The sequence below is a fragment of the Pantherophis guttatus genome, chromosome 3 (assembly GCF_059756535.1).
Source record: "Pantherophis guttatus breed Tessera chromosome 3, ASM5975653v1, whole genome shotgun sequence".
Classification (NCBI taxonomy): Eukaryota; Metazoa; Chordata; class Lepidosauria; order Squamata; family Colubridae; genus Pantherophis; species Pantherophis guttatus.
In genome coordinates this window covers 171,974,938-171,990,634 of record NC_142065.1, presented here as the reverse complement: position 1 = coordinate 171,990,634, position 15,697 = coordinate 171,974,938, and the positions used below count along the sequence as shown (strand labels likewise).

At 34.7% G+C, this 15,697-nt stretch overlaps 1 protein-coding gene across 5 annotated transcripts in view; it reads right to left on the bottom strand.

Annotated features, from left to right (window-relative positions):
- Positions 1–15,697, bottom strand: part of SPIDR (scaffold protein involved in DNA repair) — a 175,329-nt gene that overhangs the window by 66,646 nt on the left and 92,986 nt on the right. For all 5 annotated transcript variants that reach the window (XR_015733361.1, XR_015733362.1, XM_034429723.3 and 2 more), the window contains exon 9: positions 2,345–2,558. Coding sequence is in view for 3 of the 5 variants with exons in the window: in XM_034429723.3 (XP_034285614.2) it covers positions 2,345–2,558 (214 nt within the window). In the remaining 2 variants the exon portion in view is untranslated. The remainder of the gene's footprint in view (positions 1–2,344; positions 2,559–15,697) is intronic.

The window sequence follows — 15,697 nt, the reverse complement described above, 5'->3', positions numbered from 1 at the left end:
CGGGAGCCAGTGCAGCTCAATTGAAAAACTGAAATATTTTAGGGGGAAAATAACAATAAAAACTTATAACAATGTGGTTGTATAAGTGTCCATATCCTTAAACTAATATTTGTTGAAGACATCATAAAACATCTTGTCCTGGAGATCTTTGCCCACTCTTCCTTGAAAAAGTGCTCCAAATCTGTCAGATTGCAAGGGCATCTGCTGTGCACAGTCCTCTTTGGGTCACCCCAGATTTTCAATTGGATTCAGGCCCAGGCTCTGGCTGTGCCACTCCAAAATTTTGATCTTCTTCTGGAGAATCTATTCTTTTGTTTATTTAGAGATATGATTTGGGTCACTGTCTTACTGAAAGATGAAATTCCTATTCATCTTCAGCATTTTAGCGGACACCTGAAGATTTTGCGCCAAAACTGATTGCTATTTGGAACTGAACTATCTTGATTTAAGTCTCGGTTCCAGTTGAAGAAAAACAGCCCCAAAGAATAATGCTGCCACCACCAAGCTTCACGGTGAGTATAGTGTACTTTGGTGATGTGCAATTATTTTTATGCCAAACATACCTTTTGGAATTGTAGCCAAAAAATTTTAACTTAGTATCATAAGACCATAACACGTTTTCCCCCATGCTTTTGTTGGGTTTGATGTAGATTTTTGCAAACTTTAGTCACACTTGGTTTGTTTTTTGTTTTGTTTTTTAAGAAAGAAAGGCTTCTGTCTTACCACCCTACTCCACAGGCCAGACATATGAAGAATATGGAAATTGTTGTCACATACATGTAGTACACAACCAGTACTTGCCAGATATTCCTGCAGCTCCTCTAATGTTACTATAGCCTCTTGGCAGCTTTTCAGGCCAATTTTCATCTTTTTTTAAAATCAAGTTTGAGGGACATCCAATTCTTGGTAATGTCACTGTTATATTTTCTCCAGTTGTTAATGATTGTCCTCGTTGTGTTCCCCGGTATATCCAATGCCTTGGAACATTTTTTATACTCTTCTCCTGACTGGTATCTTCCAACAAGGAGATCTGTTTGATGTTTTGTAAGCTCTTTGTAGACCTGTCTCTTTTTGTAGACAGGTCTACAAACAGCTTACAAAGAGTCTCTTTGTAGACAGGTCTCTTGCTGTCATAGGCAAATGAATACAGGTAATCCTCCACTTATAATAATTGAGTGCCAAATTTCTGTTGTTAAGTGAGATATTTGTTAAGTAAACTTTGCCCCATTTTATGACCTTTCTTGCCACATTTGTTAAGTGAATCACTGCGGTTGATAAGTTAGTAACCTGGTTGTTAAGTGAATCTGACTTCCCCATTGACTTTGCTTGTCAGAAGGTCGCAAAAGGTGCTCACAAAAGGTGCTCACATAATCCTGGGACATTGCAACCTTCAAAAATACCTGCTGGTTGCCAAGTGTCTGAATTTTGATCATGTGACCATGGGGATGCTACAATGGTCGTCAGTGTGAAAAAAATGTCAAATGTTATTTTTTTCAGTGCCATTGTAATTTTGAATGGCCACTAAACAAACTGTTGTAAGTCGAGGACTACCTGTATATCCCAAAAAACAATCCTACTAGATTAGCTGAACTTTATATGGGCTTGATCAGAGTCACCTTAATTGATGGCAGGTATGAACTGACTACTATCTAACATTAGTTTGAATGTGACTGATTAATTTTGAACATAGAGACATTGCTACTTATAAGAAGGTGTGCACACTTATGCAACCACATTATTGTAAGTTTTTTATTGTTATTTTTGCCCCTAAAATATTTCAATTTGTTTTTCAAACAACAGTTTTTCACTGTTGGCAAAGTGCTCGCCTAGAAACTGTGGAGACTGTGTTTACTCCCACTTTAGGAATGAAAACCAGCTGGGTAATTGTAGGTCAGTCACTGTGAGGTGAACCCACCTCACAGGGTTGTAGTTGTGAGGAGAACAGGAGGAAGAAGTATTAGGTACTTTTGCCACCTTGAGTTACTAATAAAGTAATAAAGATGGGATAAAAATTTAACAAACAAATAAAATACATAAAGTCACAAATGGCAACCCCATGACTGCAGGCAAGTGAATAGCCAGAACTATGAGAACCAGTCAGAAGTACAATTCTTTCAGCCTTCCCCCCTTGAGTTTGAACAGTTGCTGATCAAGTGTTTATTAAATGAAGACCACTTGTACTAGAGACTGCGGGAGAAAAATGCTTGTAAAAATATGAAACTTGTTCCCTATCAAACGTTCAAATTTGCTCCAATGGGAAAATATACAAATTCTTGTGTTCATTATTTTCAAAGATTTATTCATCAATTTATTATAAAACATTAAATCATAAAATAAACCTTACCTGATTTGCAGGTGTTAAAGAGCAATTGTCTTTTATATCAGATAAATTAAATACCCAGGCTAAAGATACATTCCTTTTAGCAAGCATTGGCTCTTGCAAGAGGGGCTTGTCCATATCAGTAGGTATATCTGTTGATTCTTTAAGAGTGACCTTTTGACTGAAATATGTATTCAAGATAACTGGAATATTTTCATTCTGCAGAAAGAGTTTTTGCCTGAAACAATGGATACATTTTGTTAGCTTTCAAATTATTTTGAATGATGATCTACTTCAGTTTTATGTATTAATTGCTTTCCTGCACTTAAACACAATGAATGAAAATTATTAATTTGTTTTAACGATATGAAGGTATTAAAATATTTTTTAAATTTAATTAACTAGTTTAACAAAATTATTAGTAATGAGCTCAGTTTTAGCTATGCAAAGACATGAAATATTGACCAAATGACACCATGTAAAAGAGAACTGCAGTTCAACATATTTCAAATTTGAAGATTTACTTGCGTCTTTAAAAAAGCACTTAAAATCATAAAGTTAGCACAAATGCTAAGAGTAATTACAGAGGTTTTATTTGTACTTTATTTATTTTTTAAAAAAATACAATTCCATATATACAAAAAGAATGCACACAAATAATTTTAATGACATTTGTGAATAAACGCGGAATGTTGACGCCAACTATAAGCAATTTGAATTAAGAAAATTAGAATAGAGTGGTTACTAGGACTTCTAAAACTAGAACGACACAATTTTTTCCTATGTTTAATATTCTATATTTAAACTTTTCGCATACCATAGCATAGAATTCTTTATTGACCAAGTGTGATTGGATACACAAGGTGCATATGCTCCCTGTGTACATAAAAAGAAAAAAATACATTCATCAAGAATCATAAGATACAACACTTAGTGTTAGTCATAGGTTAATAATAAGCAATCAAATCAAACCAGGAAACAAACAAAACAATATAAATCGTAAAGATACAAGCAACATGGTTATAATCATAAGTGGGAGGAGATAGGTAATAGGAAGGATGAGAAGAATAATAGTAATGCAGTCTTAGTAAATAGTTTGACAGTGTTGTGGGAATTAGTTGTTTAGCAGAGTGATGGCTACTATTCGATACTATAAATATATACATATAACCTCTACCTCTACTCAAGGCCCCAGCTCAACAGCTGCATAAACAAATAGAGACAGAACCATTTGGAATGGTAAAAACAACAAAATGAGAACATACAGTATATAGCAAAGTATATACTGTATACTGTGACGGGCAAATCTTAAAATCAGCAAGATGTATAATTTAAGTGAGTCCATTTTATTACTCATATACAACCATTAGTGAAAATTAAATAAAAAATGATGAGAAACAAAACATTCTGGCATCTGTTATCAGAGAATCGTGGGTTTTTTGCTACTGTCAGAGAGTTGCATTTTTTCAAACTGGCACATTAAGAGGCCACTGCCTTTTCTCCCAAAAGAAATACAATACTGAAAAATGGAAACAATATAGCACATGAATAGATTCTATCATTAAATTCTCAACTTACAACAGTTTGTTTAGTGACCATTCAAAGTTACAACAGCACTGAAAAATGTGATTTATGACCGTTTTCAGTTAAGACCTTTGCAGCAGCCCCATTTATTTATTGTTTTATTGGTTCGATTTATATGCTGCCCTTCTCCGGAGACTCAGGGCGGCTTACAATGTGTTAAGCAATAGACTTCATATTTTTGTATATACCTGCTTAGTTGGGCTTTCGACCCCCTTAAGCGGTGTTCAAAGTCAGCTTATTGCCCCCACAATCCGGGTCCTCATTTTACCTACCTCGGAAGAATGGAAGGTTGAGTCAACCTTAAGCCTGGTGAGATTTGAACTCGCAGTAATTGCAGGCAGCTTGCAGCTAAGTGCTACTTAACAGCACTTTAGTCCACTGCACCACCAAGGCCCATGATCATGAGATCAAAATTCGGATGCTTGGCAACTGGTTCATATTTATGACTGTTGCTGTTTCCCAGGATCACAATCTTTTTGTGATCTTCTGACAAGTAAAGTCAATGGGGAAGCCAGATTCACTTAACAATTGGATTACTAATGTATCAACTGCAGTGATTCACTTAACAACTGTGGCAACAAAGGTTGTAAAATGGGGCAAAACTCATTTAACAAATGTTTCACTTAACAACAGAACTTTTGAGCTCAATTGTAATCATAAGTATTTGTAATTGTATTCTTACAATTACATTTATTATTATATACCAAGGCACTGTCCAGGATTCTTTAGAACATAAAAACAAGTTTTCAGAAATAAGTATCAGTTGCTGTGTATGGTAGCATCACTTTTTTTAAAAAAAGATTTATTTTTACAAAAACATTAAGAACACTTTTAAAATCCAACCTATACCTTTATATCTATTTTTCACAAGATCAGTTAAAATTGATTAATTTACCATTTAATCTACCATTTTCTTAAATTATGTGGGTTACACGCCATATCCTAAATTAGAGCATAACGGGCAGAAGGCAGATATCATCCAAATACATGAAGGCCTCTAGATTTTTACAGTAACAAAAGCATTGATTTTCCTAGAAAATAATTTCCCTCAAAGCATTAAGAGCTGTCTGCATATTCTGGATTTAAAATGCCTTGACTGATGTAATAGAGTTAGAGAACAACAGAGTTGGAACGGACCTTGGAGGTCTTCTAGTCCAACCCCCTGTTCAGGCAGGAAACCTTACAACCTTTCAGACAAATCGCTGTCCAATTTCTTCTTAAAAACCTCCAGTGATGGAATACTGACAACTTCTGAAGGCACATTGTTCCACTGATTAATTGTTCTAACTGTCAGGAAATTTCTCCTTAGTCCTAGGTTGGTTCTCTCCTTGATTAGTTTCATCCATTACTTCTTGTTCTGCCTTCAGGTGCTTTGGAGAATAGGTTGACCCCACCCATCTTCCTTGTGGCAGCCCCAAAAATACTGGAAAACTGATATCATGTCACCCCTAGTCTTCTTTTCATTAAACTAGACATACCCAATTTCTGCATTCGTTCTTCATATATATATAAGAGTTTTTCGATTCTGTGTTTTATCTAATTATATAAAACAATGTAGAATAACATACCTGTAAATTTTAAAAAGCCAATAAAATAAATCAATTGTGATTTGGGGAGAAGTTTTGAATAAAATAGTTATTCATTTAAATGGATTCAGGAAGTTAAACAATTAAGCTGAGGTTATTCTGAAGTCTTGGTGAATTCCATAATATAAAAAGTAAAGAGGAAACTCTGTAAATGTCCTTACATAACCCCACAGTCTTGAATAATGCCCCTTTTATTCAAAGCATCATGATCACTGCCTGCTTCATAGCACAAAAAATTTATACTGAATTGTAATATTGAAAAGTTGAAACCTCTGTTCAATTTTATAAAGTTGAATATATATTTCAGATAATTCAACAATACTTATTTTTAAAAAGAAATCAAGAAAAGAAAAAAGGGAGGGTAACGTTACTTCCCAACTATAAGTTGCTCTGTCAATCTTTTACAAAGACAATATTTCATGGGCAACTTTAATCACTACACTACAAAACTATTAGCAGCTCAAAATAAAAATATGATGATGATATGATAAATATGATATAATATAATAGGATAATAAAAATATTGGAAAGTTTAATCTTTCAGAGATTTATGATTTATGTATAAGTCATATGTTATTTATTCAGGAAATGTAGCTAAATATATCATCACTAGATACATACATGGCAAGAAAATATGTAGTATATAGGTAGCTTTCGATCACCCCCTCTCACCCCCCACCCCCCACCCGTGCTGAAGGTTCTGAAGAACTTCCTCTCTGTACAGATAGTCCTTGGGTTATGACAGAAATTGGGACTGTATAACTGGTGGCCAAAGTCAAAACCATCTGAATCATCAATTCAACCATCCTATAGGCTCTGTAACATATTCCACAACCCATGTCTTATGGCATAACCAGGTCTTCAAAGCTGTATGAGGGGCCACCAGAGTTGGAACTCTGTGCCAGATCTATCCACTGTGCCAGATGTTTGACAACCACTATTTAAATTACTGATGTTCATATAAGTATTCACAAAGCTCTGCCCAGTAGCAATTAGTTATAGTGGCCCACATAAATGGAGAAAACACACAATCCAGCAGAAATCATACTGCTTCTGCAAAGAAAATGTAAACAGTCTTTGTATATATTGTTATCTGACAATTATTTTCTTCTACTTTTCCAATTTTTCTCTGCCTATAGAGAATTCATCATAGCCTGAAGTGAACACTTGTTCACACCAACCTACTCCCCCCATATCAGGAGCCAGATTTATATTGGGAAAGAGGGATCATCTGCAATTTGTGATTGAAAAATTGTACACGCTGACACTACTCTTGTGATTGTTGTTGTATCTTGTTGAGTTTTGGAGGGTTTAATGTATGTTTTTAATACAAGATTTAATTTAGTATGTCAAACAAACTTTAGGAAGAACAGTTGAAATTAAGGGAACATTGTATGATGAACTAAGAGCCATATTCTTGCATAAAATATAAATGAACTGATTCATCTTTGGGGGATTTCCCTTCTCTCTTACCTAATCTCTTCCAGGATACCGTGCTCACAAGGAATTCTTTTCATTTAGCCAGTTACAATACGCCGAAGAAGGCAAGTTGCCAAATAGCAAACACAATGAGTACATGAGCATTTAAGAAAATACACAAAAAAAGCATTCAATTTCATGTGAGAGGAACACTTTTCATTGCAACTGTAATTTGAAACCTGCTTTATAAAAGAACGCTTTAAAACAGAAATATTGTTCCTTACCAGCAAATCTACTAATTATTGAGGAGCCAAGGCCAACCTGTCAACAAAATACAAACATTTATCTCACAATAAATGGGTGCAGCAAACCTACAAAATATGAGAAGTAAGAAATGAGGCAAGTGAAAATCATTACTAAAGAAGGCTACATTAATAAAATCAAGTACTGGAAGTAGAGAAGAAGACTAGAATCAAGACAAGTCTTAGTCTAAATAGATGAAAACAAAGTGGTTAGGATTCCATTCTTTATCCAAAAATTAAAAGGTAGTATAAAAATCAATAGTTTTGCTGAATTACATTTAAAAGGAAATATTTAATGCATTTGTTAAACTACTTCCTTTTTCTTCTACAACCACACAAGGCCTTTCACATTAATTTAAATATATATATAATAAGAATAAAGTCATCTCCCTTCCATAGGGAATACATTTAATAACCTGGAAACAATACATGACAAAACCTTTTCAAGTATTGCAGATAAATGAATTTCTGGCAGCAACAAGGGAATCTTTAATGATATAAGCTTTAGGTCAATAATATTAAGCAACATATACCCCATATTAGCCACATTAGCCATTTTTTAATTAAGATAAAATATGCATAATTGAAATAAGCTTCAATTACGCATAAGCTTCTTCCATACATATTAATATTCTCCCATTCCCCTAACTTATTTTCAGACCAGGAATTCTTTTCATAAACAACTTATCAAACCTGTTATTTTGGGGGGGGTGGAGGTTGTAGTACATACAGTAAAAAGTTCTAAAAACAAAAGCCCAGAGGAAAAGTACATCTTGGATTCAATCTAAATGACATATCTCTATGAGGGATTCCTGTTCTGAGATTTTAAGAGTTTCATTTCAGTTTCTTGAACCTAAATTTCCTTGAAAAATTTCCCCCGTCTCCTGAAATATATCAAGAAATATCTCAGGGCAAAGAATCCAAAATCCCATAAGGATAAAATATGGGAGTATGAATCAGACCTAAATAGAAGAAGAATTTGAAAGGATGTCTAGAAAAAATAAGTAAGATGATCTCATTTTGCCTTAAAATATGATAATCTGAATGAGCCTCAAGTGGAACATTCAGACTAAAGACCTGGGGAAAGTCTATACTGGAAAGCCTTTCTGTCTAGAACTTGAGGTATGGAAGAATCTCTCCAACATTTCTTAGTTTGTTACTTCTCTGGACTGAAGTACCTTGACTAAAAGAAGAAAACAAAGCAACGCAGACGTCTTCTGGATTTTATTATTGTTGGTTGCACAGCAGGATTTTTAAACTGGATTTCACATATTGTTCACTTGTTTAAGTGAACAAGACCTTTTAAGGATCTGGGATAGGCAGATATTTAACAATATTAAAAATATCATCACAGGATGTGAGCTATTCAACGTAAAGCTGCCTTTTGCAATTGCAACTGGTGATAAATTTATCAACGCTGATGCTGTTCAATTGATGCTCCAGATGTTTTGGAATTGTTTTCAAGGCACCCATTACAATTGGTACAACCTTTGCTTACTTTTGTCACAGTTGTTCTACTTCTATTTGCAGGTTTTGTGATGTTCTCCAGGTATTTTGTTTGTTTGTTTGACTGTGTTGTTTCCAGATATTGCAATATCTATTATCCAGACTTTTTTGTCTTAACAACTGTTAAGTTTAGGGTTTGTGCAGCAGACACTTGTCTATATGAATTATATAGTCCGAGAGCACTTTAGCTCTTTCTGCTCTTCTTATTAAGGTCTTTAAGTTCTGCTTGAGTCCAGTCTACTATTCCACCTATGTATCTATAATGACTGGAAATGCCTAGGTAATAACTGCCTTGATGGTAATTCCTCCACTGAGTTTGGTCTGCAAGATCTTCACTTTCATGATGTATTCACTTTCTAGTCTTCTTCTTTACTTCAGTGTGCTTTATGCTGTCATCTTGAAGGATGCCCAAGTATCTGTAGTGATCGTCTTCATCCAGACTTTTGAAGTTATTTCCATGGAGTTTATTTCCTTCAGTTTTCAAAATTTTTCCTTTGATGACAGTGAGGGTGGCACATTTGTCTACCTAAAGTAACCCCCACAACCCTGCAGAATTTTAAAAAGACATTTAAGACTGGGATCTTAACCCAGTGCTCCTATCCGGTGGAATACAATACAGTTTTATTCCAATCACCATTTAATTGTTATATGTTATTTTAGTGATGTGTTCCATGCACCTCTGGCATATAGCCATGCTGGCCACATGATCACAGAAATTGTCTTCAGATAAGAAACATAGATAAGCTCTATGCCCTAGAATCAGACATGGCTGACAGGGAAACCTTTATACTTTTTACTGTTTTTTTCTTTTGTATTTTTATCTAACAGCTGCGTATGTTACTTAGTCACAATGTTTGAGTTGGGCAGTCATAAAAATGTTATAAATAAATAAATGAAACTCTTTATCAGGAAAAAACATGAACTATACTTATTAAAGGAGCAAGTTTATATCACAAGAAGAAAAATGTCATTGTCTTTTTTGTCAACCAAAAAATAGACTTCCAAGCCCATATAAACTATCCTGCTGAAATTGATCAACAATGGATGCTATGCAACTATCACAGTTCAAAGAAAACTGTTAAATGAAATTTCAACTTTCTATCATTAAGTATTTTCTCATGATCAAAAATAATGTGCTTGAAAGTGGGAACATCTGGAAGAAATACATGCTTGTTAACCTTTTAAAAACATTAAAAGGTTTTAGCATGCATTTAAATATGAAATAATCCCTATTTCATAAGAATTGTATTATTTGATGTAAAACATGCAACAAAAGGCAGTGGTTGAAAAGTTATATAGATAAAAGGATGGAACTTGCTTGGGAATAAATTCAAGGATTAAATTAAAGGAATCAAATTCATGCAGTGGTTCAATATGAAATGTTTAACAAAATTCCTTAACCTGAACATATTTCCGTTTGTGGAACACAAAAAATAGGGGACATAGCACATATTGCATATTGTTTGAATGCAAACTGTGTAGTAAAAACAAAACAATGTCTTGATCCATACATTAGACAATAGGCAATTGGTATTTACTCATTAGAACAATAGATTTTACATGTGAACAGAATCCAAATATGACACATTGTATGGCCTTTTACTTGAATAAAACAGAACAAATGAGAATTGTATATGTAGAGTTGACTGGAATACATTGGAGGAGTGATACAGAAATACTATTTCTATTTTCTTTTAATTTGTTCTTCTATTCTTTTTATATGGTCTTATTTTTGTATTTTGACATAGTTTGTATTTTGACATAGCTTATATTTTATATTTTGACATAGCTTCATTGCTAACCAATAAAATATATTTATTTATTTATTTATTTATCAAGAACGTATTAGGCAATAAGTATAAACATGGATTGGATACATAAAATAGATACAAGTAGAGGAAACATTAAGACAAGAACAATAGACACGCTGGTGGTCTTATGCATGCCCCTTACAGACCTCTTAGGAATGGGATGAGGTCAACAGTAGACAGTCTTAAGTTAAAATTTTGGGGTTTTGGGGATGGAACCAGAGTCAGGTAGTACATTCCAGGCATTGACTACTCTGTCACTGATGTCATATTTTCTGCAATCGAGTTTGGAGCGGTTCACTTTAAGTTTGTATCTATTGTGTGCTCATGTATTGTTGTGGTTGAAGCTGAAGTAGTCATTGACAGGTAGGACATTGTAGCAGATAATTTTATGAGCTATGCTAGGTCATACCGAAGACGGCGTAGTTCTAAGTTTTCTAAGCCCAGAATTTCAAGTCTGGTGGCATAAGGTGTTGCGAGCAGGAGTGGAAGACTCTTCTTGTGAAATATTTCTGGACACGTTCAATTGTATTAATGTCCAATATGTAGTGCGGATTCCAGACAGATGAGCTGTATTTGAGAATTGGTCTAGCAAATGTTTTGTATGCTCTGGTTATTAGTGTGATATTACCAGAAAAGAAGCTATGCAAGATTAGGTTTACAACTTTTAATGCCTTTTTCTCCTACAAATAATAGGATTGAAGGGGGGGAACAACTGGATACAGATAATCCTTTAAAATATTATTAGAAAGGGGGAGATCACTCATACCTTTATGGAACTGTAATGTAAGTGATGGAAAAGCACAAATGGAGGTATTCTATAGTTCGTGACTATAATATTAATTAGGAAGTCTTTGTATTTAAAGAAAATCACTGGCACAAATGAACATATTACTTGCCATGTCCACTATAGCAACTTGAGATTTTCTGCAAAACAAATGTGACACAGAGCTAAAACTTGCTAAATTTGCCAACACTAGAATGTTCCTGCTCATCCTGGTTTTTCACTTCTAAGTACAACTGGAATGTTGTACATTTCTAAACTTTGCCTCTCAGCAAAGCCTAGATTATTTTATGACTATATTGTGACTACATCAATTAAAATTCAGTTATTTGGCCTGTATTTTAAAATTCAGTCTTGGATGCTCTTTAACTACAGACTGTACCCATTACAGAAAGTAGAAACATCTAAACATGATTTTTGACATTTGGTTTATGAATTTTGCTCCTCCTCCCTGAACAAATTCCAAACTCTACACCGAACACTGACAAAACAGCATGTTCTTTCTACGTTCAACATATTGCACTCTCTTGCAAAGAATGCAGCGTGCCAAAGCAGAAATCCCTTTGAACCAGAAGCTTTATATAGAAGCTAACTATATAAATACAGGCTAACTTTGTATACCTTTGAATAACTGTTATTCTTACCATTTATGTAATAACCTGATATACAATATTAAGTTTTCTGTATAGTCCTACTGAAGGAACATTTTCTCCTTTTAACAGATTCACAAATATGATCCGTTTCTACTTAGCAACTCTTCTGTGAAGTCCAAGAAACATTTTAATTTTAGAAAAAGCAAATCTGCTAAACTTAAAAAAATAAGATCAAAACTCAATCAACTGTTTTGACTAATTAAAAAATGCCAATTGTAAAATGAAGATTATAGGTCATCCCAGGGGTGGGTTCTAAAATTTTTTACTACCGGTTCTGTGGGCGTGGCTTGTTTTGTGGGCGTGGCTTGATGGTCATGTGACAATTCTTTAGGATTTAGCAGAGGTACTGGTCTACCAGACTTTTAACTTCTTGCAGAGCTGTACCGATCTACCCATTTATTTTTGCAGACACTGGTTTACTCATGTATTTTTGCAGGCACTGGTCTACCCATTTATTTTTGCAGGTACCGGTCTACTCATTTGTTTTCTTTTAACACTGATCAGCTGTAGGGAGGCCCTTTGAAGTCCCGCGGCAAGAGTTTAAACAGTTTTTTTTCCTCTAGCCATCAGCTGGGACTCAGGAGGCAGCAATAGATTGGGTGGGGCGGGGGGGACAGAACGGGTGATGTCATATCGTCACTGCTACCAGCTCGGCGGAACCGGGAGGAACCCACCACTGGGTCATCCCCATTTTTTAGTATCAGACAATTTACATCTCAAGTTTTGGATTGAATAAGAAATTCTAGTTTAAAAAATATGCCTATGGTGCTTTTCCAAAGCTTAGATAGAACACCAGAAAGTATGTCTACAATAAAAAAAAATCCAGAAGTAAAATAACTCATTGATAGATATTATCTCAGCTCTACAGGTTAATATTTTACATTTGTGTAATGAAAAACCTCATCAAGAACTAAAGAAGATAAACCTCTGGCTCCCAAGGCTCTGCATACCCACAGTCACTCCATCTCACCAGAATTCATCTGAAGCCTGCTGTCCTTCATCCAGGTCCCCATGGCGTCCAGGCACCACAAAAGGGTAACAATAGCCTCACTAGGGTCATAGGGATGGAGATGTAAAGCTGAGTATCAGTATCATATTGATGATATCTTATCCCATGGTGTCAGATAATCTCACCAGTGGTTTCATGTAGCTGTTAAAAAGGAGCCAAGAGAACACCGAGCCCTGAGATACTCTATAAAGTAGCTGCAGCAGACTGGACTTCTTGCACCCTATCAATACCAATTGAAAATAGCCGTGGAGAAAGTACAACCAGCCCAACACTGCATCGCCCAATCCCAAAGCTACTCCATGGTTGATGGTAGTGAAAGCTGCCAAGAGGTCAAGGAGAGCAAGGATGGATGCACTACCTTCATTCCTAACTGGGAAGATGGGGAACTGGACAAAAATTGCCCAGTAAGGTGGGGTCTAATTATGGCTTCTTATGTAGGGGGAAGACCCTGTCCTCCTTAAAGGGCGTTCTGAAAGCCCTCTCTTGCAGTGATGCATTAATCACTGCATGCACCCATCCAGAAATTGCCATCCTGGAAGCTTTCAATAACCATAAGGGACATTATGCTTAGATTCAAACTGAGAGAGAATACGACCAATTTTATCTATCAGGTTTTGCACAAACTCCACTGCATGGCCATGGGGATGATCATCTGAGCCCTTCTTTCCATGGATGGACCGGATGACCTTAAACAAGGCTGTCAGGCAACACTCTACAAATACAATAATTGTGGAGAAAAAATGACGTTTTTCTGCTCTTACTGCCATAATGTAGGGCTTTATCGCAACTTGTGTTCAGTCACATTCATTCTTTGTTTTCCTCCAGCGGCCCTAAGAATTATTAGGCCATTGCAGCTAGCAGACCAGTTTTCAGCACATAATGAACCAGATCCAAGCGTAAAAATAATTCATTAAAATCAAATAGATTTAATTTAGCAACAATTAACTTCAGTCTAATTGATTTCAGAGGATCTAACAATCTTCAAACAATTTTTAAAAGAATATGCTTTCTGAACATTTGGTCCATTTCTTCTGTTTTTCTTTCTGCTTTGTGTTTGGATGAGAGAATATGAACAAAAAATTATATTCTGTTTCATAACAATTATAAATTATCCTATTATATAATTGTATATTATGTAGATTGATAAATTCAACAATCCATTCTATAATTACATGTGTAATTTTAATTACATATTTTAAAAACTATAACCAACAATCTAATAATGGAGTTCAAGCCTGTTCTTGAAAACTGAATCCCTCATAAAAGCTCAGTTTCTACTCAATAAAGCAATGTTTCTTTTCTTTCAGCAATAGTGACCAAATATTTGTGCTCATTTGAAATTATCACTAAGCATATCGGAGTGGGCTTTGGAACAATACACAAGATGAAATTCAAACCAAACATTAGATAGGGACTCCTAAATATATGTTCATGAGTTTTATGTGTGCGTTTGCAAAGTATGCCTGGGTAAACACTCCAATAGAAGAACAAACTATTAAAAAACCTCTGAGTTAAAAAAAAAAAAATCCAAAGGCTGAGGCTTTATTCATGTCCTTGGGAGTTAAAGTCCCATTATTTTCAGTGCGGCATACTTCAGAATACGTCTGAATAGGATTTCATGCAACCCTTGTTATTGAGAGCTTTTTCTATTTTAGAATCTTTATGCTTTTGGAAACATTGAATAATAAAATACTAACACCTCACCACACATTATATAAAATATAGTACAGGATAATATTTTACAGTATTATACTCTTTTTTAAAGAACAAGCCAGTTTTTGAAATGTATAAACCACAAACAAGTAGATAATACAATTCCATGTAATTTTAATGGAATATCGATAACTGCTTATTTAAAGCCACTGTTAAATAGGGTTAATAGTCAAGGCATCATTGACAGAACCTTAGAACATGCATGAGGAAAAACAGCAAAGACCAATAATTTCAGCAAAACAGCTTGTTTTCCAAATGCTAAAAATAGATAAAGAAAATATCTCACAAACTATGAAATGTTGGTCAGCAATCATTTTATGCTAAGCAACATAGCCTCCCCACTACCTTGCTAAAAATAAAACTGTATGTATTGCAATACTTTTCATTTGCTTCAGCCAAGAACTCCAAAACCTCCCTGAAACTAACCTCAGTTGGATCACTTGCTTGTGTACTATGAGTCAGCACTTCTCAACATTTCTGGAAATTCCTCAGTGTAAACTCCTCCCATATAGCAGGAAACTGCAGATTCAACTCAGCATATACCAGGAAATACATTCAGTTATGCACATTTCACTGGAGTCACATAAGCATTCAATTTAGTTTTTGGAAAGCTACCAACCACACAGTTTTCAGCCATTCTCTTCGTGCAGAAATGCAATGCTACAGTGAAGAAAGAAAAATAACAAGAATGCCTTCTGTTCATCGCTAAATGCTGCTTAGAACAGTATCAGATTACATAATTATTAGAATTCTGACAGATATTCTTAAATCTAATGTATATAGTTAACAATTAAATATGATACCTGTCATTTCCTAAGAAATATATTGACTGGAAGCAGTTTCTACATTAACTATTTCATATTCAGAATAACCATGTAAATAAATAAGTTAAACGTGAAGTATAATTAAAGTAAGGTAAAATAGACAAAAACAAGACACTGTAAGTAAAACCAAGGTAAAACCACTAAAAGTGAAATATCAAAAAGAACACAAAACTGTTCTTAAAATCTCAA